The sequence below is a fragment of the Palaemon carinicauda genome, chromosome 8, assembly GCF_036898095.1.
Source record: "Palaemon carinicauda isolate YSFRI2023 chromosome 8, ASM3689809v2, whole genome shotgun sequence".
Lineage (NCBI taxonomy): Eukaryota > Metazoa > Arthropoda > Malacostraca > Decapoda > Palaemonidae > Palaemon > Palaemon carinicauda.
In genome coordinates this window covers 157614010-157637489 of record NC_090732.1, presented here as the reverse complement: position 1 = coordinate 157637489, position 23480 = coordinate 157614010, and the positions used below count along the sequence as shown (strand labels likewise).

The 23480-nt window shown below is 41.4% G+C and overlaps 1 protein-coding gene across 1 annotated transcript in view; it reads left to right on the top strand.

Annotated features, from left to right (window-relative positions):
• Positions 1–22478, top strand: part of LOC137646051 (uncharacterized) — an 82083-nt gene extending 59605 nt beyond the window's left edge. Inside the window, exon 5 of the mRNA XM_068379202.1 lies at positions 18269–22478. Within this exon, the coding sequence (XP_068235303.1) occupies positions 18269–20568 (2300 nt within the window). The 3' untranslated portion in view covers positions 20569–22478. The remainder of the gene's footprint in view (positions 1–18268) is intronic.
• Positions 22479–23480: the final 1002 nt, after the last annotated feature.

Here is a 23480-nt window from a genome sequence, read left to right as displayed (position 1 = left end):
ACAAGACCTTATGATTATGGATCATGATTTTCAGGAGGGACCACATTCCCTGCTGCCACTGTTGCAAATTTTAGGGCTTCCAAAGGTTTTAAATAGTGGTGTTTAAAAACTGCTGGGGACTTCCAGCCTGTATATTTTTTCAATTCATAGAAATTCATATGGTGAAAGTAATTAATGGATGTAGCTACTGCTCGTATATCATGAACATGTGGGAATGATTCTGGGTTAGCTTGTTTAATGAAATACAGAATCTGTTGTCTGATCCCTTTCAGGGTAATGGTTCCTCCATTTTCTCTAATAAATAAGGGCCCCGAGGACTTATTGGAAGTTCTATTTAAATATGCTTTCAGAGTGTTTACTGGACATAAAGATGGGTCCTGAGGAAGTGGAACAATCTTCCAGGGGGACCATCTGTTCTGAGGGTCCTCATTTTTTGCTAAGAATCTTTTGTCTGGAGAAATTAGTATTTCTCCCGACGAGAGAAATTCAATATGACCTGGATCTCTAGACAAGGCTGAAAGTTCTGATATTCTGGCACCAGATGCTAGGCTCATTAAGAACAACGTTTTTCTTAATAATGGTATATAATTACAAGACTCGTTAAGAGTATCAGAAGCCAACTTAAGAACATCATTCAGAAACCAAGAAACTGAGCTAGGATGAGTTGATGATTTCAATCTGGCACAAGCTCTCGGGATGGACGAGAAATATGAATCTGTAAGGTTAATATTAAATCCAATTTAAAAAATCTTCTTCAAGGCTGATTTAATTGTTATAATAGTATTAGCTGCCAGGCCTGATTCAAATAGAGTTCTAAAAAAGGTTACTGCCAGATTTATAGTCATCATCTCAGCCTTTGAGTCTCTTAAAAACTTTGCGAGTTTCTTTACAGCTGAATCATACTGTCGAAGGGTGGATTCTCTCTTATCTGATTCTAAAAATAAGGTATTCTGAGGATCAATATCTGCATCTCTTTGAGCTGCAAATTTCATAAAGTCCATAAAGTTAGGGCACTCTTGAATTTTTGAGGAAGCTAACACACTGCGAGTTTGTACTACTTGTGTTAGTATTGGATTGGGAATCCGTTGAGGATGGAGACCCAATTCCACCAGTAGGGGAAACCAGTTGCTCTTGGGCCAGTTGGGGGCTACTAGAGCCACTTGGCCTCTGAAAGTTCTGAGTTTGTCTAGCACCTTCATTAACAGATTTATTGGCAGGAATAGGTAAATTCTCTCCCAAGAATTCCAGTCCAATGACATTGCGTCCGTGGCATAAGCCCGAGGGTCCAGGTTGGGGGCTACATAGCACTTTAGTTTGTGGTTGGATTCTGTTGCAAACAGGTCTATTTTGAGACCCGGAACCTGATGTAAAATCCATTTGAACGACTTTAAGTCCAGTGACCACTCCGATTCCAGCGTTGTCGTCCTCGAAAGTGCATCTGCCACTACATTCCGTATTCCTGCTAGATGAACCGCTGACAGATGCCAATGGTTCATAGTCGCCATGGAAAATATCGCTATCATTACATGGTTTATGTGATTCGACTTGGAACCTCCTCTGTTTATGCAGTGGACTATAACTTCGCTGTCCAGCACCAGTCTGATATGTTGCTTCTTTGCTGGAGCAAGCTTCTTTAGAGTCAAGAATACTGCCATGGCCTCTAAGACATTGATATGAAGTTGGCGAAATGATATTGACCATAGTCCCTGGACTTTCTTGTACTAGGAGTACCCTCCCCAGCCGGTTAGAGAGGCGTCTGTGTGAATGACCAGTGTTGGTGGTGGAAATTTTAATGGGATGGATTTTGCTAGATTTTTTACTTTTGTCCATGGCTGAAGTCTTTTCCTCAGAATTGGTGGGATTCGAGCTATTTTGTCTCGATATCTCTTGTTTTCTTTGGACCGCCATACTCGATTTATATCTTTCAGTCTGGCCTTCAGTAATATGTCTGTTACTGAGGCAAACTGGAGGGCACCTAATGTGAAAAAATAATCTAATTGCAAGTAAAAAATTCTTTACATTTTATGATCACTGTCTAAGAACATAGAATGACCATAAATTACTAGTCTCATGTCCTGCGAGTCCATCAACAACATTTGAGAAATAAAAAAAAAACAAGTGTTACATTTGTTAACAAAAAATGAGAAAGATTATAAAATGGGCAACAGGAGAGACAGCACAAGCTATAGGAGAGACAGCATGGGTAGCAGAAGAGACAGCATGGGCAGCAGCTTAGATAGCATGGGGAGCAGCAGTGACAATTGGGCAGCCGAAGAGACAGCTCTGGCAGCAGGAGTTAGTGGTTTTGTAGCACGTTGAACATCCACACGAAGGAGCCTTTTACATCCCCTAGCAACAGCTGTCACAGCTGGGCTAGCATAGAGAGAAGGCAGGGAGAGGTCTTGGAGTTGTGGGTCAGTGGTGGAAGGTTTATATGGTAGGTTTACATACTTGACACCACATGGCTTGTTAGGTGGTATTGAACGTCTTTGTCTCTTACATGCACTACTCTGTAACTCTTATTTCATCGAAATCACCACTGGCAACATCAGATTCAGAGGGTTGCTCATAATCTTTGTCAGTATCAGAGTCATCCTAAATCTTGCTTTCAACTTTTTCATCTTAATTTTTAATTTCACTTGGCAACAAAGAACTTACTTCTGACATACCAGACTTATTCATAATGTCCTCAAGTTTGTATGTTATCACGATTGAGGGGTAAAATTTAACCAAAGCACAACATACATGGCCCTACGACAGCATGAGCGCAGAAACACTACCTTCAAGCATGAGAGCTAATAGCCAAATGAAGCTACACAAAGACCCACGTGGCTTCCTCCACCCATGCAACTATGCACTCATGAAACACATGGGTGTAGGGTAGAAATTACCCATCAGTGTTCTAGGGTTAAACCTGCTTACGCAGTATGCCCCAAAATCCCTCAGGAAGCGGGTGAAGCTATGGCCAGTTGAAGTCCCCATGCTTGGGACTCTTCTGAGAGTTGAGGGACCAAGTCAGACAGATAGCACTCTGACTGCAGGATCCTGGCATTCTCAGCAGAGAAATTGTCAGCTGAGTTAACACTAGAGCAGGAGCTGGAGTGATTGCCTGAGAAATCACTATCAGAAGCTTTGTTGCTAGACTGGGTTGTTAGCTGTACCACTGGTGGGCCTGGTCTGTTTTCGACCTTAGTCTGGTTTCTCCTCTTGAAAATACCCCCTGTCTTTGAACTGTCTGCCTCAACATCAGCTGCTGGGACCCCTTCCAGTCTGCTGGATTGGGCCTGGTCAGCCAGAAACTGACTTCCTACCCCACTGATAGGGTTTTCAGGCTGGCTAAATTGATTGGTAGATGGAGCAGTTGTGGAGGCAAAAGGTCTAGACAAGGCAAGATGTCCAGATAAGGCAAGAGGTCAGACAAGGCAAGATACTCTCAGAAATCTGCTACAGGTGGGAGTACAATCTAGAACCCTAAAGTGAGCTGAAGTCAGCCAATAGCATCTCCAGTCACTGGAAGGGCCAGACTACATGTATTTATGTTTAGTCAAGTTGGTGAAGTAGATAGAGTACTGGTTGTCATAGTTGTTGTGACCCCAGTGGTAGCAGGACATGATGGTGACAATCCAACCAGATCTCACATCACCAACTGGAGCTTCAACAATCTGACCTCAGCAATCGAGTCCCTCACAAGTGATCTAAGGGTCTCAAGATTCCACCTAAGTCTCTTCTTGGTCTTCTGAACCTTGGCTGATGACAATGCTATATCATCTATAGGTTTCTTCTTTTCTGGGTCTGGGCATCAAATTATGTAGTAATTATTGGGCTGTGGCCAGGTATAGCATGCAGGGTCACTATCAGGTTGCAATCTCAATTCCGCCAACCCACAGGTAAATATATGGTCCCAGGAATTACACTACTATCAGGATACTGGGCACCATCCCTTGTTTTTCTTCTAGGCAAGGGGACCCAACAAGCTAATGAACCTTAGGTGAATTCTTTTTGTGTTATTATTACAGTAGCCTACTTTAAAAAAGCCAAGATAAATTTAAAAGCTTTATTTTTTATATGAACATTACTATTTTATACCTGAAAAATTTATCTCGGGTATTTTTAATATTCTAAAGGAATAAGCTAAGCAAATTAATGAAAAAATGTTTTTTAAATATTTAACTTAGCCGGTGAATATATAATAGCTGCAACTCTGCGGCTCGACAGACAACATACTTAAAAAACTCGCGAGCAATCGCTATGCAGGTTGCGGGTGTGCCCACCAGCGCCAACTGTCGGCCAGATAACTCTCGAATGTAAACAAAACCTTCAATTCTTCTCTGTCGACGTTGACGACAAGACGTACTTTTACTCGCTGTAGAACCTGGAGTTTTCCCATCATATTTGGTGAAGTACTTTAATTTGGTTTGAGCTTTCGCAGTACAGGTGTTTTTCCTCAACATAAACTCTTGAACTCTTTTTTGAATCGGATTATTTGTTGATGACTTGGATTGTTTTTGGAATTTTCTTTGACTAATTCAAAATGGCTGACCCTTCTCAAGTACCTAAGTTTCGAAAGTGTAATGCTAGGGACTGTAATAGGCGTCTTCCAAAGGCTTCTCTCGACCCTCATACTGTTTGTTCCAATTGTCGGGGTAAAACCTGTCAATTGGGAGATCGGTGTGAGGAATGCGTGGGCCTTTCGGAATTCGATTGGATCGAATTTGATAAATATACACGCAGACTAGAGAGAGATAGGGTAAGGAGAAGTTCATCTAGGTCCATAGATTTTTCCTCTCCACATGCCCCTGAACCTAATCCTTCCCCTGTAGTGGTTGTTCCTAACCCCCCTCCTAGCACTCAGGAACCGTCTATGCAAGACATGTTGCGTGCTATTCATGCCTTGGGAGAGAGAGTTGAGGCGTTAGCAAGTAACCGTAATCAACTCATGGCTGACGTGAAGGAACTCAAGTGCCAAAGTGCCATGGCGGAAAGTGGGAAAGTGATTAGTGTTACGCAAAGTGTTGTGAACAGTGTTGCGACCGAGGGTTCGTCTGTTCGTGCCTATCGTTCACCTAGTCCGGGACCTCTTGCAAGCTTCCAAGCCCAGGGGAGAAGCAATGTCGTACGACTTATGGGTTCGAGAGGCCTTGATCAGCGAACAGACGTTCCCTCTTTGGTATCAGGCGTATCTCGTCAAGATCACCCCTACCATAAGACGAGAGAGCCCATTTTTACTTCGTCGTCCGAAGGCGTTTCACGCAAGAAACCATGGAGCAAGGTCTCTAGGCCTTTGAAACGCAAGTCGGTCCCTTCAGGACAAGTCCAACGTCCCGGATGTAGTCACTGGGACAGTTCGGACCCGTTGCCGTCATCGGATGACTGCTCGCCGCCTAAGCAAGGCAAAGTTGTGCCGTCTCAGACGCTAACCCCGTCTGTTACCGCACCCGTTTCCGTAGACCCTAAATGGGTTATACTGCAGGACATGCAGTCTAAGCTTGCGTCCCTTATGGAAGACTACAACACAGAGAAGGTTTCCGTTGAACCTAGCCGTTTATCTCATGGAGATACTGGCCGTCAGCCATCCAAGCGTTCTGTTGTGCGTCCTGTTGACGTTGAGGTAGCTTTCTCACGTCAACCAGTTGGGGTTGTACCTCACCCGATGCGGTCCCGTGTGGATTTCCAGCCGCACGTGGACGTTAGGCAACTCACTGATGCGACTGGTGACGTTCTGGACGTTCACCAACCATCAGAGTTGACTTGTTTTGACGCGGTGCGTCAACCTCCGCAACCCAGTGTGGTGTTGACTGCACAACCCAGACGGTCTAAACAGTCTCTGGTGGACGTTGTGCGTCCTCGCGCACCTGTTGTTGTTGACAGTTCCCAGACTGTTCAGCAGTTTCAGGACACTGCGTCCTGCTCCGTCACTTATGCACCAGTGCGGCCGGACGCTGCGGGTCAAACGTTGCCTACCCCTTTGCTTGTTTCTCATCAGTTATCAGATGAGGAACTTTCGGATGAGGACGTTGCTGAACCTCAGCCTGAGGATCAGCCTTCAGATTTAGATGAGCCTAGAGCAGTTCCACCATCTATGGACTTTAAAAAAGTCATGCTTGTTTTTAAAGAGTCGTTCCCTGAACACTTTATCTCTGTGGCTCCTCGTTCGCCGCCGTCTGAGTTTGTTTTAGGCGTTCCTGCTGCCATGCCAGCCTTTACAAAACTCGTTCTCTCTCGCTCATCCAAGAGAGCTTTACGGCTGTTAGGCGATTGGTTGGAAACCAAGAGGAGTTTAGGGAAGACGGCCTTTGCCTTCCCCCCATCTAAACTCTCGTCTAGATCGAGCGTCTGGTATGCCACGGGAGAAGTTCTCGGCTTGGGAGTTCCTGCCTCTGCCCAGGGCGACTTCTCAAGTCTTGTAGACTCTCCCCGCCGCCTTGCCATGAGACGCTCGAAGATTAGTTGGTCATCCTCAGACCTGGACCATCTACTTAAAGGCATCTTTAGGGCTTTTGAAGTTTTTAACTTCCTTGACTGGTGTTTGGGAGCCTTGAGTAGGAAAATCTCATCAGCCGATAGGGATGTCTCCTTACTCATTATGTCCTGCATGGACAAGGCCGTCCGCGATGGATCCAACGAGCTTGCCGCCTCGTTTACGTCAGGAGTCCTAAAGAAACGAGAGTCTCTGTGCTCTTTTCTGTCAGCAGGAGTGACGCCCTGTCAACGATCTGAGCTACTCTTTGCCCCTTTGTCTAAGTTCTTGTTTCCTGAACTTTTAGTTAAGGAAATAGCCTTGTCTCTAGTGCAGAAGGACACCCATGATTTGGTTGCGTCCTCGGCTCGCAAAGTTCCCCCTTTGTCTGCCTTGTCTGTTAGACCTAGGATAGACACTCCAGCGTCCAGGTTTATTCCGCCCTTTCGTGGCAGAACCCCCAGCAGGGGAAGTGCTCGTGCCGAAGGGAAGAGAGGAAAGAGGAAAGGATCCAAGTCCTCGCGGGGCAGAGTCTGACTGCCCACAACTTCAGACAGCAGTAGGTGCCAGACTCAAGAACTTCTGGCAAGCCTGGGAGAAGAGAGGCGCAGATCAACAGTCTGTGAAGTTGCTCAGAGAGGGGTACAAAATCCCATTTGTACGCAAACCTCCTCTAGCGACGTCCCCCATCGATCTCTCTCCCAGGTACCGAGAGGAAGCAAAGAGACAAGCCCTGAAACTAGAAGTGTCTCTTTTGCTAGAGAAGGGAGCGGTGGTCAAAGTCTCGGACCTTCAATCACCGGGGTTTTACAACCGTCTCTTCCTAGTACCAAAGAAGACAGGAGGTTGGAGACCGGTGCTAGACGTCAGTGCTCTGAATGTCTTTGTCACAAAGACAAAGTTCACCATGGAGACCACAAAGTCAGTCTTAGCAGCAGTCAGAAAGGGAGACTGGATGGTCTCTCTCGACCTAAGGGACGCTTACTTCCACATCCCCATTCACTCAGATTCCCAACCTTTTCTGAGATTCGTCTTCGACGATGTGGTGTACCAGTTTCGGGCCCTGTGCTTTGGCCTAAGCACTGCTCCTCTCGTGTTTACGAGGCTTATGAGGAATGTGGCGAAATTCCTCCATTTATCGGACATCCGAGCCTCCCTTTATTTGGACGACTGGCTTCTCAGAGCCTCATCCAGTCATCGCTGTCTGAAGGATCTCAATTGGACTCTAGATCTGACCAAGGAATTGGGACTCCTGGTCAACTTGGAAAAGTCCCAGCTGATCCCATCCCAAACTATTCTGTATTTAGGGATGGAGATTGGCAGTCCAGTTTTTCGGGCTTTTCCGTCGGCCCCCAGAATAGATCAAGCCCTGCTCGTCATCCAAAAGATGTTGAAGAGAGAACGTTGCTCAGTCAGGAATTGGATGAGTCTGGTAGGAACACTATCATCCCTGGAGCAATTTGTCTCGCTAGGAAGGTTACACCTCCAACCTCTACAATTCCATCTAGCTTTTCACTGGAAAAAGGACAAGACGCTAGAGGCGGTCTCGATCCCGATTTCCGAAACGATAAAGACTTGTCTGACTTGGTGGAAAGACAATATCAGTCTACGAGAGGGGCTTCCCCTAGCAGTTCAGAAACCCAACCACGTTCTCTTCTCAGACGCATCGGACTTGGGCTGGGGTGCGACACTGGACGGTCGGGAATGCTCAGGTCTGTGGAACTCGAGTCAGAGGAGCATGCATATCAACAGCAAGGAGCTTTTGGCAGTTCACCTGGCCTTGATAAGCTTCGAGAGTCTCCTTAGAGGCAAGGTGGTGGAGGTCAACTCGGACAACACCACAGCCTTGGCGTACATTTCCAAACAGGGAGGTACCCACTCACTGACTCTGTACGAGATCGCAAGGGACCTGCTCATCTGGTCAAGAGATCGAGGCATCTCCCTAGTAACGAGGTTCATCTAGGGCGACTTGAACGTTCTAGCAGATTGTCTCAGTCGGAAAGGTCAAGTAATTCCAACCGAATGGACCCTCCACAAGGATGTGTGCAAGAGACTTTGGGTGACTTGGGGTCAACCCACCATAGATCTCTTTGCAACCTCGTTGACCAAGAGGCTTCCAATCTATTGCTCTCCAGTCCCAGACCCAGCAGCAATACATATAGATGCCTTTCTCCTAGATTGGTCACACCTAGATCTTTACGCATTCCCACCATTCAAGATTGTCAACAAGGTACTGCAGAAATTCGCCTCTCACGAAAGGACAAGGTTGACGTTAGTTGCTCCCCTCTGGCCCGCGAGAGAATGGTTCACCGAGGTACTTCGATGGCTGGTAGACTTTCCCAGAAGTCTTCCTCTAAGAGTAGACCTTTTACGTCAGCCACACGTAAAGAAGGTACACCAAAGCCTCCACGCTCTTCGTCTGACTGCCTTCAGACTATCGAAAGACTCTCGAGAGCTAGAGGCTTTTCGAAGGAGGCAGCCAGTGCGATTGCAAGAGCGAGGAGAGCTTCTACCATTAGAGTTTACCAATCGAAGTGGGAAATCTTCCGAGACTGGTGCAAGTCAGTATCCGTATCCTCGTCCAGTACCTCTGTAGCCCAAATCGCCGATTTTCTCTTATACCTGAGAAAAGTTCGCTCCCTTTCAGCTCCCACGATCAAGGGCTACAGAAGCATGTTGGCCTCGGTCTTCCGGCATAGAGGCTTAGATCTTTCCAACAATAAAGATCTGCAAGACCTCCTTAAGTCTTTTGAGACCTCTAAGGAACGTCGTTTGGCTACGCCTGGGTGGAATTTAGACGTGGTCCTAAGATTCCTCATGTCAGACAGGTTTGAGCCTTTACATTCAGCCTCCCTGAAAGATCTCACTCTTAAGACTCTTTTCCTGGTGTGCTTGGCCTCGGCTAAAAGAGTCAGCGAGCTTCATGCCTTCAGCAAGAACATCGGTTTTTCGTCAGAAAAAGCCACTTGTTCTCTTCAGCTTGGTTTCCTAGCCAAGAATGAGCTACCTTCTCGTCCTTGGCCTAAATCTTTTGATATTCCTAGCTTATCAGAGATCGTAGGCAATGAACTAGAGAGAGTATTATGCCCTGTTAGAGCTCTTAAGTTCTACTTAGCTCGTACTAAGCCTTTACGAGGTAAATCTGAAGCGTTATGGTGTTCGGTTAAGAAACCATCCTTGCCTATGTCAAAGAATGCTTTGTCATATTTTATCAGATTGTTAATACGAGAAGCTCATTCACACTTGAGTGAGGAAGACCGATCTTTGCTTAAGGTTAAGACGCACGAGGTTAGAGCTGTAGCAACTTCCGTGGCCTTTAAGCAAAATAGATCTCTGCAAAGTATCATGGACGCGACCTTTTGGAGAAGCAAGTCAGTGTTCGCGTCATTTTACTTGAAAGATGTCCAGACTCTTTACGAGAACTGCTACACACTGGGTCCATTCGTAGCAGCGAGTGCAGTAGTGGGTGAGGGCTCAACCACTACAATTCCCTAATTCCATATCCTTTTAATCTGTCTCTTGAAATGTTTTTTAATATTGTTTTTATGGGTTGTTCGGAAGGCTAAGAAGCCTTTCGCATCCTGGTTGATATGGCGGGTGGTTAAAGTCATTTCTTGAGAGCGCCCAGATTAGGGGTTTGATGAGGTCCTGTTGTATGGGTTGCAGCCCTTGATACTTCAGCTCCTGGGAGTCTGTCAGCATCCTAAGAGGATCGCTGGGCTTCGTGAGGAAGACAGACTTACAATGCAGAGTAATCGTCTAAGTCGACTTCCTTACCAGGTACCTATTTATTTTGGTTTTGTTATATTGATAACTGTCAAAATGAAAAAACTCTTAGCTTATACGCTGTAAACATATTTAACTCTGGTCTCTACCCACCTCCTTGGGTGTGAATCAGCTATTATATATTCACTGGCTAAGTTAAATGTTTAAAAATGATATTTTAATTATAAAATAAATTTTTGAATATACTTACCCGGTGAATATATAAATTAAATGACCCTCCCTTCCTCCCCAATAGAGACGCAGCGGGACGAGAAGAATTGAAGGTTTTGTTTACATTCGAGAGTGGTATCTGGCCGACAGTTGGCGCTGGTGGGCACACCCGCAACCTGCATAGCGATCGCTCGCGAGTTTTTTAAGTATGTTGTCTGTCGAGCCGCAGAGTTGCAGCTATTATATATTCACCGGGTAAGTATATTCAAAAATTTATTTTATAATTAAAATATCATATTAAAGGAAAATAACTATAAGTCTATATTCCAATAGCATAATAAAAAAGAAAAACTAAAGTTCTCTAATGGAGAAAATATCTATAACTACCATAACAACCTTTTACCTTGCGAAAAAGAAAAAAATAGGGTATTATTTAAGCTAGAAGATAACCAGTTCACAGCTGGGTACTGATCCACCATTACACAAATCCCTCAATATAGCAATGCAAAATATATTTGGGGTCCTTTGCCAAAATAAAGAAGGTGAGAACCTTCATAGGCACATCATTTACAAATTACAAATAACAAGATTAGGTGAAACACAGCTTGAAAGGCAGATATAATTTCAGACATAATTGTAAGAACATCCCCTACTGCATTTGCCTGTGTCACAGGTGGCACCCACATGCACTCTTGTTGAAATGTCAGGTGTGCCACTTTGTTCACTTTAAAATAACTAATCAAATTCACAAGACCTGGGATACCATTTCCAAAAAGTAAACACAAGCCTGACCCTTGGCCAACGGTCCTTTGGCACTTCACAACACTCAGACACCAAAACACCTACAGTAATCATCTTCTCATAAATGGATTATTAAGTGAAGAGTATATTCTGGTTTTTACTATTATTCTACTGGATGTTTACAAATATACTGTGTGTAGGGCGTTGCACAAACCTGAAACAATCGAAAAAATTGAGACAAATTAAATGGAAGATGAGGGCTGACATATCAAATTATAAAAATGTTACAACAACCAATCAAAAGTTGATCAAAGAAACATATTTCTATACAAATAACATAACTTTTACACTGCCACTCCTCGCAGAGTTTCAGCTCCAACAGGTAGACCATCGCCAGCAGACGGGCAGAACCTTTCTAAAGGATCATCTGGCTTTTAATGATCCAGAACATATTGGACATCGGTTTATACATGAGTCCCTGAACCTTCTGGCAAGGCAAAGGGGGACAATATGTTCCACAAGTGATAACCTGGTATAGTAGACCCCTGGGGTATGGCATCCCCGGCTTACGTTTTTTTCATGTTACAGTGTGGAATACGATGTTTTTTCGTCCCCTCGTTACGTCATTTTTCCCAACCTTACAGCATCGAAATCCAAAACTCAAACTTGGCGGTTTTTACGCGTACGACTGTGCGAGTCACTAGCCTACCACCACGCTCATACGTCACTGCATACGTCACTAAGAAGCTGGTCTGCTATTGGTCGGCGTCACAGCGTCACTAAGATGCCGATACACTATTGGCCGAAATCCCTCCCACAATGCCTGAGAGAGATGCTGCCTCTCTCTCTCTCTTTGTTATACGCGCGCTCAGTTCAGAATCTCGTGTGCGTTTCGTAAAGACCTGATCTCTTGTGAGTGCTTGCGATATTGTATTTTTTGTACATTTTAGTGCTTAATTCTAACTTTAATTCAATAGCCATGGGTCCCAAGATTGCTATTGATATTAAAGGGAGAAGTAAGAAGATGATTACTATGGAAACGAAGTTGGAGATAATAAAGAAATACGAAGAAGGCATGCGCATCGTTACCCTCGCTAGTATGAATGGCCGTAAACAGTCTACGATTGGTACAATTGTCAAGAACAAGGAAGCCATTAAAGCAAGTAAGTCTTCTAAAGGCATGACTGTCCTTGCCAGTGGAAGGACCTCAATCAACGACGAGATGGAGAGACTCCTTCTACTATGGATTAAAGAGAAGGAAATCGCTGGTGATACACTCACGCAATCGGTAATTTCGCACAAGGCGAGCGCCATCTTCGCCGATCTCGTGGAAGCCCAGAGAGACGGCGGCGGAGACGAAGGAACGTCGCAGCAAACCCCCCCAAAGAGTTCAAGGCTTCTCATGGGTGGTTTGATCGTTTTAGGAAGAGGACTGGTATTCACTCAGTCATCAGGCATGAAGAGGGGGCCAGTTCTGACAAGAAAGCAGCAGAAGAATTCCTCAAGAAGTTTCAGAAATTAATTTCCAGAGAAGGCTACAGTCCTCAGCAAGTGTTTAACTGTGATGAAACTGGCCTTTTCTGGAAGAAAATGCCCCGCCGTATATAATGTATATCACAGCTGAAGAAAAGAAACTTCCTGGCCATAAACTGATGAAGGACAGACTTATGCTCGCATTTTGTGCAAATGCTAGTGGGGTCTTGAAAATTAAGCCCCTACTGGTATACCACTCAGAATCCTCGTGCCTTCAAGGCACAAAATATCACGAAGGAGAGGCTCTCGGTATTTTGGAAGTCTAATGGCAAGGCCTGGGTCACGAAGACCATACTTTTTGAGTGGATAAACGTCTGCTTCGGTCCTGCTGTCAAGAACTATTTAGAAGAGAACAATCTTCCTCTCAAATGTCTCCTGGTACTGGACAATGTCCCTGCTCACCCTCTTGGCTTCGAGGACATCATTCATCCTGCCTTCTCCTTCATCAAGGTTCCCAATCTGCCACCAAACACCACCCCTCTCCTCCAGCCTATGGACCAGCAAGTGATTGCCAACTTTAAGAATCTTTACACGAAGCATCTGTTCAAAAGATGCTTCAAAGTGATCGAAAGCACTCAACTCACCCTCCGTGAATTTTGGAAGGGGCATTTTGACATCGTTCAATGCCTGAAGATGATCGACAAAGCTTGGAACGAGGTTTCACGGCGCACCTTGAACTCCTCATGAAGAAACTGTGGTCAGCTGTTGTGGCAGAACAAGACTTCGAAGGTTTCGATCCCTCAACCGAAGACGAGGCCGTTGATGATCCTGCCCCTGAGGGTGATGTTGAGGAAATAATTTCAATCGGGAGATCCATGGGGCTTGTTGTTGATGAGGCTGATGTCCATAACCTTATCGAGGAGCACAGGGAGGAGCTTACGACTGAAGACTTGAAGGAGTTGGAGGCAATGCAGTTGACCATCATTCAAGAAGAGCACAGCTCTAGTGGTGGCGAGGACGGGTGGGAGACTGAAGAAACGACATCGGCAGAAATAAGGGAAGCTATCGGTTGGTATGAAAACCTTAAGAGTTTCATTGAAAAAAAACACCCAGAAAAACTTCACACAGGTCGTCTTATGGAGAGTGTTAATGACAAGTGTGAGTCATTTTAGAAATATGTTGAGGAATCGTCAGAAACAGGCTTCTTTGGATAGATATTTCTCTAAAAGAGAAGTGTCAGAAAGCAAAGATGATAATAGTGATTCTATTAAAAAAGCTAAAAAAAGAGTAATTTTTTAAGTTCTAAAAAAAAAATCATTAAAAAAATTTCAAAAGACAAAAATAATAAAAAAAAGCCTTTTTGATTTAAAGTGTTTAATAGTAAGAATAAATTTATTATTAAGTGTACATAACATAATTAGCATTGATACGTTTTTATATGTTCCGTCTCCTCCCCCCTCTGCCTCCACCCACTACCAGCTCAAGTCACGTCACTCCAAAGGTAAATAAGATTTAAGTTTTCTTTTACAGTACAGTACAGTATATAATTTTTATTATTTATACCTGTAATGTTATTTAATTTTATACTGTGCAGTACATGTATATTATATATAAGTATACTGTAGTACAGTGCTTACTATACTATTTTGTTACATACTAATTTTCAATGGTTTTATCTGGGGTTTTGCACACATTAGCTATTCTATTGCCTGCCATACGACATTTTCACCTACGATACCAACTCCGGAACGGATTAATATCGTATGGCGGGGGCCTACTGTAGTATGATCCTTGTTGTGAGACATGATCTTTCAATCCAAATGGTATTGTCTATAACCATATTCATTATTCCTAAAGGAACATGCTTGGTTGCGAGAGGGCTGTCACCTAAGTCGATGTCCCTCCCTCAGCTATTGCTTACTTTGATCTCTCTCCCTCAGCTATCACCTAAATTGCTCTCTCTCCCACAGCTAAAACCAACGTTGACTGCCTCCCTTAGGTATTACCTACTTTGATCTCCCTCTCACAGCTATCACTTCAACCAGTCAATCTATAACCATACAGGGACATTATCAGCAAGTCCTAAGATTTATATTAGGAAATTGAGAAATCGTGTTCAAAGGGGATAATGGAACAGGTCAGTCCTTTGAGTTCAGGACTCTCATCAGTTTTTATTTTGTTGGGGCAGGTACTAAATCGTCCCTGAGTTGGACTTGATATTGAATATTTTAAGCTAGAATAAGTAGTCTACCTATCAGTGACAAAATTTCCATTAAAGTCTTCTTCCACTGTTCTATTAGAAATACAGTGAAACAAATGGTTATTGTCATTAAACCTATCTGATTCTTATTTTTATGGGCCTTTACTACCATATTTAAGTAAATATCATAGTTTTTTTTTTTGTTGAGTCAAGGTATTCCACTTTAAGCACCTTTACTTTGGTTTCAGCACAGCACAGCCTCGTAGTGGCAAGTTGGGTACATCCTTTGGGGATATGGGTCCTGTTATACCGGTATGATTGGCTAGTACTGGGGGCAATAAGGGAAGACCTATTGAGATCCTGAATATTGTTTCTGTGCTTACTCAACAACTTGTTCATTCTCATCTATCAAGAAGAATTGATCCTGTCTCTAGTCCAGTTGATTCTCTATATGATATTGACAATGGCTTCACCTTCATTTTGGTCTTCCCCATTCACCAAAACAATTCAGTCCTTCCTGGACTTGCTAAAGGTGTTCAGGAAGGAAAAAAGTTATAGACTGACAAGTGGATGTCTTCTGGGACCCATAACCTTAGAAAAGTTCATTCTATACACCAGATTGAGAATGAGGTTGCTCCAGTTCCATCTGAGCTGTCCTTGGGACAGACATCTAGACCCAAGTTAATGGTAGTCTCCCCATTTGAGGTCCAACCAGGAGTGATGACTGGGTGAATAGATCAGTAGAAACTAGCTGTGGAAGTCATTCTGGAGGGGAGAGTACTGGACACATTGATCTGTGACGTATTGATGTAAGGATGGGGAGCGACTATGGAAGACCTCTACCTCTACAACCTATAGAAAGAAAAGAAAAAATAAGTACACATCAATGGACTCAGGATGTTTCTTGTCTGGAAAACCCTATAGAGAGTAGAGGTAGGTAGTGGTGAAAGTCATGGCTCTCTTTTTCGACAATACCATGACTCTAGCCTACATCAAAATACAAGGAAGGAGCCAGTCAGAGACCATGATACTGTTAGTAAAGATTCTATTGTGTTGGATGGAAGAGATGGATATCACTTTATTTTCTAGGTTCGTTCTATGATAACAAAACATTTTGGCAGACCAGCCGAGTTAAATAAAGAGTACAGGTCACCCTCATGAAGTGCTCCATCATTTCCAAGGGTGTCTGGACTTTTGGAAGGCATGGGGGAAATAGAAGGGGGACATGTTTGCTCCCTCACTGGAAAGGAAAGTATACATTTACTGCATCATGGTGCAGGATCCCTTGGATTGAGCATTGCTTGCCATGCTTCAGGAATGGTTAAATCTGGACATTTACATGTTTCCCCTATTCTCCATGAACCTTTAAGTGGTCAAAGTTAAGAAGCATTCACAAAGCAAGAATAACCATCATAGCCCATAATTGGCAACAGAGTGACTGGTTCTCTGACCTCTAATGTGGATAAACCAATCACCCATCCAAGATGACCAGATATTGTGAGACAACCACAATGCTAATTGATATATCAAAAGTCCCTTGTGCTTCATCTGGCTGCATGGAGAGAAACTACTGTCTACTCAGAGCAAGATTAATTTTTAAGTCTGCTCGACTGTCAATCATAGTCTCCAAGAACAAATCAACATAAATTTTTTTATCAGTATCAGTAAAGTAGTTACTATAATTTGTGTAAATCCAAGGGCATTTTGTACACCAAGATGGATTTGAATATAATCATCAAGCTCACTAGGATTTTTGGTCCTTTGCTTTAGGAGCTACAGGAGGATGCTGTGTTCCATTCTTCAAGATGTTGGATTGTATTTGACCAGCAGCTCCCTGCTTGGGACACAGTTATATCATTCATCATTAAGTCATTGAAGGTCAAAAATAAAGTTTGGTAGAGTGTTGATTTAGTTCTAAATTTCTTGAAGAAAGGATCCTTTGAGACTTTGGAGTCTGCAAGTCTGAGGAATTGGATCGGCATGATGTTATTCTGGTTAGCTTTAGTATCTGCTAAGAGGATTGGCAAGTGTCATGCCCTCTCATTCAGGTTGTAATTTTTGGAGGAGAGAATACTCTTATCTACTCCTACTCCCCAAGTTCAGGGTAGAAAATAACTACCTTACAAAGGAACTTCGCAGATATGTAAAATGCCTTCCTTTAAAGTGTTTTTTGGCTGGAACCCAGTGAAACCTAGTTTTTGCCCAGTGAGAGTTTTGCAAATCTACCTTAAGAAATATGTAAAGATCAGGAGTCCAGTAAAGAATGTGTTTGTTGAGTAATGTTACCTACTAGGCTTGTGCTAAGAGCACTTGTAAAAGTTAACACTCGAGTTTCAGGCAAATAGCCACTTTGAATATCCTAAGGAATGTCGTTTTATAGAATTTTAAAAGCGGCTCATTTGGAAAGCTCTTCATTCTTCACCATGAATTGTCTTTTAGGGTTAGGCTAATTCAAGTTAAATATTCATTAGGACCTTAAGTATCAGTAGCATAGACTCCATTTGACAAATATTGGGGTTTTAAGTGCATATAGTAGGTTTAGAGATTAGTTTGTTTAGATCGCATCTCAGTACACTTACAATAGGGTTTAGTCCATAAAAAGGCACTTATTGTTTAGAAGGTAAGGTCCTGTTAGAGAAGATTTCCATGATTCATAGGGTTATGGCACACTTTTGAGTACAGGCGAGACCCATGTTCTGCATATTTCTCTCATCGATATTCCTTTTTCATAACTATAATTCAGCCACCACTACTCTCATAACAGACTAGTGTGGTAGGCAGCAATGAACTTTGGTAATGTTCATTGAAATAAACATATTTAAGATAATAGAAGTTTTTCAATACTGTACTGCCCAAAGTTCATTACCATTCCCTTCTTCCTTCCTACACGCAGTGTAGGTGTTAGGTTCTCACATAAGTCTAGATATAATCCCAGTTGGAGTGTAAGGTTAGAAGAACACAATCTCCACTTTCATAGGGTAGCCACTTATTTAGGTTGCAACCAAGCATGTTTAGAGCATGCTAAACAGGGAAGCTATCATACCGATTGGGAGAGCTGTCAAAATATTTTAGTTTATATTTATGGGTCGTTGCTGTTGCCACCAATCGTGAGACAGCACTGAACTTTAGTAAGTATCGATATAATCAATTTTAGTATGAAGATTAGGTTTGTAATCAAAGCTTTCAAGAATATTTTGAATGAAAGATACTTTAACAGCCTTTTTTGTTTTAGTGCAATAATTGTATTACTGTATTCTTATTTTCTAAAGAATGTAAAATAATAGAAATATATTCATTCATTTGTAGTACTTGATATAATCTTTATTATTTTCAGATATCTATACAGTATTTGATCATAAAACTTTGTTGTAGCTTGTAAATTATTTTAAACTTGGTTTTATTGAGGAGGAAGCTATAAATAATTTTAAAAAGTACGTACAGTACTCTTATTTGCTTTCCAGGTGGAAATGTTTTATGCCTTGACCTTTGGGGCCGACAAGGGGGGGCTTCACTCCAGTCTCTACACTTCAGTTTTGCTGTTGGAGCATTCATAGCACCATTGGTAATCCATCCATTTTTTGTTGGAATGCACCCTGCAGAAATACACAACTTGACAGTAAGTCCTAATGAATTTACAGTGCAAGCGCCAGAAGTTGTAAGATATGTACGAGAGGCTAAAGATTGGGACAGTAGTGAATCATCAAACTTTAGCTCCCTAACTGCAGAGGAGATCAAGGAGCTTACTTTTCCAACTCGGCATCCTTCTTTTGAGCCATATGTTAATGTATCATCTGATACAATTATCTCACTTTCTAACAAAAATCAAAGTGAAATCTCACTTTATAACAAAAATCAAAGTGAAATCTCACTTCCTGACAAAAATCAAAGTGAAATTGTTTCACCTGTAAGTATTTTACCCCCATCTAACACATCCAATGCTGCAAATACTACTGAAAAGCCTAGTGAAGTAAAAAAACCCTCATACACTAATGGGAATAACTTAAAGCCAGATTTTGAGTCAAGATGGCAAAAATTACCAAAAAAAAATATGCCTGACAAAATTGAAATCACTTCTGTCCAACCTTTGATTGGAACTGATGATGTGTCTCTTTCTACTGCTATAACATTTGCTAGTAAAGCTACAGTTACTGATGGTATTAGTGAGATATCTATAAGTACAGATCCTCCTATTATTAAATCTGAATCGATGATTAATGACCACATTTCACTCCCTACTAATAAGACATTGTTATCAGAGGAGGTTAAACCCCCTACTCAAATGCCTGCACCTTCTCCAGACATTCAAAAACATACGCCTTCCACAAGTGAGCCTCCCAAACTGGATGCAACTACTTCAACTTCTACTTTCATACCAGTTTCATCCACTGCTGCAAGTGTTTCAACAACATTATTTGTAACTACACTGTCATCCACCACAACAACAGCTAAACCACCTCAAACAGTTACTAGCCCGTCATTAATAGTAACTCCTATACCAAAACTGATAGTATCTGATCCCCAGGATGAATTGCTTGGAACAGAAAAGAAACATTTTTCTTCTTACACTGAAAGTTACAAAATTCAAGCTACTATCAACACAGATCCTGATAACATGGGCTTAAATGATGAACCTGATGGCAGTTTTCATAATGTTTATGTTGATGATGGTCCAGTTGATGACAATGTTAGTATACCTGAACCTGAGGTATTAGATCTGAAGGAACCTGTTAAGGATGAGACATCATTAGTTGTGGAAGATACCGGGGTTTCAACAAAAAGCCCCCTTGGACAGTCTATAATACATATCCTTAAGCCAGGGACATACAGTAATGGAAGTGATGAGAATAACCAATTTTTAGATAATATGGCTCAGCATTTCAAGGAATATGGGGTAACAAAAGTCCATTTAGCATATATATGTATCGGCATATTCATCATACTAAATGCTCTTATATCAGTAGTTATCTTGTGCCATAATCCTAGAGAACCCAGATCAAAACAAGAAGATGGGAACACTGATGAATATCACAAGGGGAGAATGGTATTATTTGTTGTAATATTTTCTGTATTCATGTTTATGGCTGAATCATTACAAGGGGCTGTTCATCATCTCTTAGCTTCATCCACAACTAACACAGGACTAGATGTCATTAAAGAATCTGGTTTAGATGGTCAGGCTTTGTTTTGGGGTCTAGTGTGTCTTGTTCGATTTTTGTGTATCATGTTATCTGGTTGCTTGAGGCTAAAACCCGGAAAGCTCTTAACTATAGCAATTATTTTCTCTGTGATTGGCTCTATATTTATGACCATAGGATCTTTTGGTAAAGAGGATTTTCTTTGGGGAGGAATAGTTTTTATGGCTTTAGGACTAGCTCCAATTTTGCCCACTAGTTTACTTTGGATGGCTCAGTACATGAGAGTTACACATCGAATGTGTGCACTTATGGTCATTTTAGCCTCATTTGGAAATTCACTCACACACCTTGCTTTAACTCATGTAATTGGGAGTTCTCATCTGTATGCATATATTTTGATTTTTATTAGTGGTAACTCCTTATTCTTTTTATTTTTATCAATGTGTGTTTTATACACTGCACAACGTAGTAAGACTCTAGGTGTCCCTATTGGATATCAGTTAGCTAGTCAACATGAAGAGGAAGATAGCATTGAACTTACTCCATCGGGAAGTGCAGTATTTACACCAAGCGATCCAAGAGTAAGAGAAAATGGGGAAGCTGGTCAATCACTTCTAATTGATTAGAATTAGTACAGTATAGTAGCAGAACTGTAACCTTGTTTGTATATTTTATTTGCACACTATGAATTAAAGTACATATACTCAATGTTAGCACAACACACACACACACACACACACACTCTCTCTCTCTCTCTCTCTCTCTCTCTCTCTCTCTCTCTCTCTCTCTCTCTCTCTCTCTCTCTCTCTCTATATGGCAAAAATGGTTATTACTGGGAAAGTCATTACACTGTAGACAAAATACCTGTTGGGTTTGTTCACTCATAATAGTTAGTTATTTGGGTATAGTGCAGTACAGTAATAATCTTAAGAACAGGTTGTGATTTTTCTATCTAAAGTGAAATTATAAATTATACTGTCCATATAGGGGGTGAGCACTTGTATTTTGTCTTGCCTAGCACTCTGTAGATGGCAATTGAAACTTTTTGCTGTCTTTTAGCCTCAGCTACATTGTTGTCTCACTTTTTATCTGTTCCGACTGGGGTTTTCATACTTACCTGTCTATAATTTTCCACCTGGAGTTGGTCTAATTTCCTTTCAGTTAAGAATGAGTCCTTTGTGCAAGCCATATAATATTACATTTAATAGCTTTTGCTGCATTGTATTATAAAACTGTGATAGACAAAGCCCTAGCCTTGATGGGAGTTCAGAAAGATAGAGTAAAGGCTAGAAGAAAGCATAAAAAACTCTTCCCATATCTAGACCTGTAAATAGAAGAGTTGATGTAAAAAACTTTATGATGTTAAATTGAAATAATAATAGTTAATTATTATAAAGCCACTAAAACTAGAGGGCTTCGTAAAGCTCCATTACTAGGTTTAATGTATTTCTGTAAAATATAATTTGTTTTATTAAAGTAAAAATAATAGACGGTTGAAGGCTGGTGTCTGGATATGTACCAATAAGTTTGTTCTATTTATAAGAGCAGGAAAGGTAGTTCGTAAAATAGACAAGAAATCATAATTCCTTATACTATTTGTACAGTGTAGAAATATGTGTACAGACTGCACTGTATATGTAATATCACAGAGTGATGATAAAAACTCTTTTTACTATCAAAATGACACTATTTATGTATTCAGAAGGAAATTAATAAACCTGTAGTGAGAAGACTAAACACATAATATCTTGGAAATGAGGACAATAAGTGTAAATAGAAATTGTCCCAAAATATACAATATTGTCAATGGAAAAATTTGAGAGCCCCATGAGATGTTATATAAAAGGCAGCAAAGGGAATAAAGAGAGAAAAAGACATTGTTGGGAAATTGCTATGTGCAGAGGTTAATTGGAGAAAAGGGGAAAGGCTTCAAGATCTGGCAAGGACAGAAAGACAAGAGAATAATATGTGTGAAGAGGAGGGAGGTACCAAGATTATTGTCGAGGGTAGAGAGGGAGGTGGAACCAGAGTGATAAAAGAAAGTAAAGAGATTGAGTAAAATATAAGAGGACAAAGCAAATAAAATTTTAGGATATAGAAAGTAAAATAGGAAGGAAGGAAATGTGATAGAATCATAACAGAATATTGTGACTCTATGGAGTGAGAGAAGGATTATGAAGTGAAGGATGTCAAAATGATAATAGGACATGATATACCTAATATAACATTATTTTGCACCAGTTAGGAAGAAGAGGAGTGGGAGAATGGGTAGAGTCACTCCACTATGTAAATGTGTTTGTGGTAGCTCAAGTCCAACTGATACCACCCATTTTCCATGATTCCCATATTATCTAAAGTTTTTGAACATCTTTTGGCAAATATTCTTAATAGGTTTGCTGTTCTCTGGTTTATAATTTGGTTTTCGCAAAGGCCCTGGAGCATGTGATGCCCCTCTTACAATCTCTAATGCTGTACAGAAATCCCTTGATTGTGGTCTGGAAGTTTGTATGATTGGCCTTGATTTTAGTGCTGCCTTTGATCGTGTTAATCATGAGGCCCTTGTTTTCAAATTTAAACAGTTGGGAGTGGGTGGGTTGTTTCTTAGCATCATTATTGAATTTTTAAGTAATAGATTGCAAAGAATTGTTGTTGACGAGCACCATTGTGAGTATAGGAATGTGATATCTGGTGTTCCTCAGAGTAGTGTTCTTGGCCCATTACTTTTCATATTATATACATATGACATGTGGTTTGGCCTAGAAAACAAGCTTGTTGCGTATGCAAATGATGCTACACTCTGCATCAATTCCATCTCCTAAATGTAGATCTTGGATTGTTGAATTCCTTAATAGAGATCTAGCTAAGATAAGTGCATGGTGCAAATTATGGGGCATGAAGTTGAATTCAAACAATACTCATAGTATGATTGTAAGTAGATCAAGGACAGTGTCTCCTCAACATCCAGGTCTCAGCATTGATAATGTTTCTGTATGACTTAAAATTTTAGGTGTGATTCTCGACAGCAAATTTACTATTGAGAAACACATTAGGTGTGTCTTCTTCAATTGCACAAACAATGGGCTTGTTGAGAAGGTCTTTCAAGATTTTTGGTGATCAATCTATTCTGAAGAGGTTTTAATTCTTTCATTTTAACCTGTTTCGAGTATTGTTCTTCTGTCTGGTTTTCAGCTGGTGATTCTCATCTTAATTTGTTGGACAGGAACTTAGTCTATTAAATTTCTTATTCCTGATCTAGATATTAATCTTTGGCATTGTCGTTCAATTAGTTTGTTATGCATGTTGCATAAGATTTTTCATAATTCTAATCATCCTTTAAATTCAGATCTTCCTGGACAGTTCCATCCTGTTCGAAATACTAGGCATGCAGTTAATTCTAATAGTCAGGCCTTTTCCATCATGAAGCTTAATACTAAACAGTATTCTAGAAGTTTTATTCCAGATGTGACCAAGTTGTGGAATGATCTTCCTAATCAGGTAGTTGAATCGGTAGAACTACAAAAGCTCAAAGTTGCAGCAA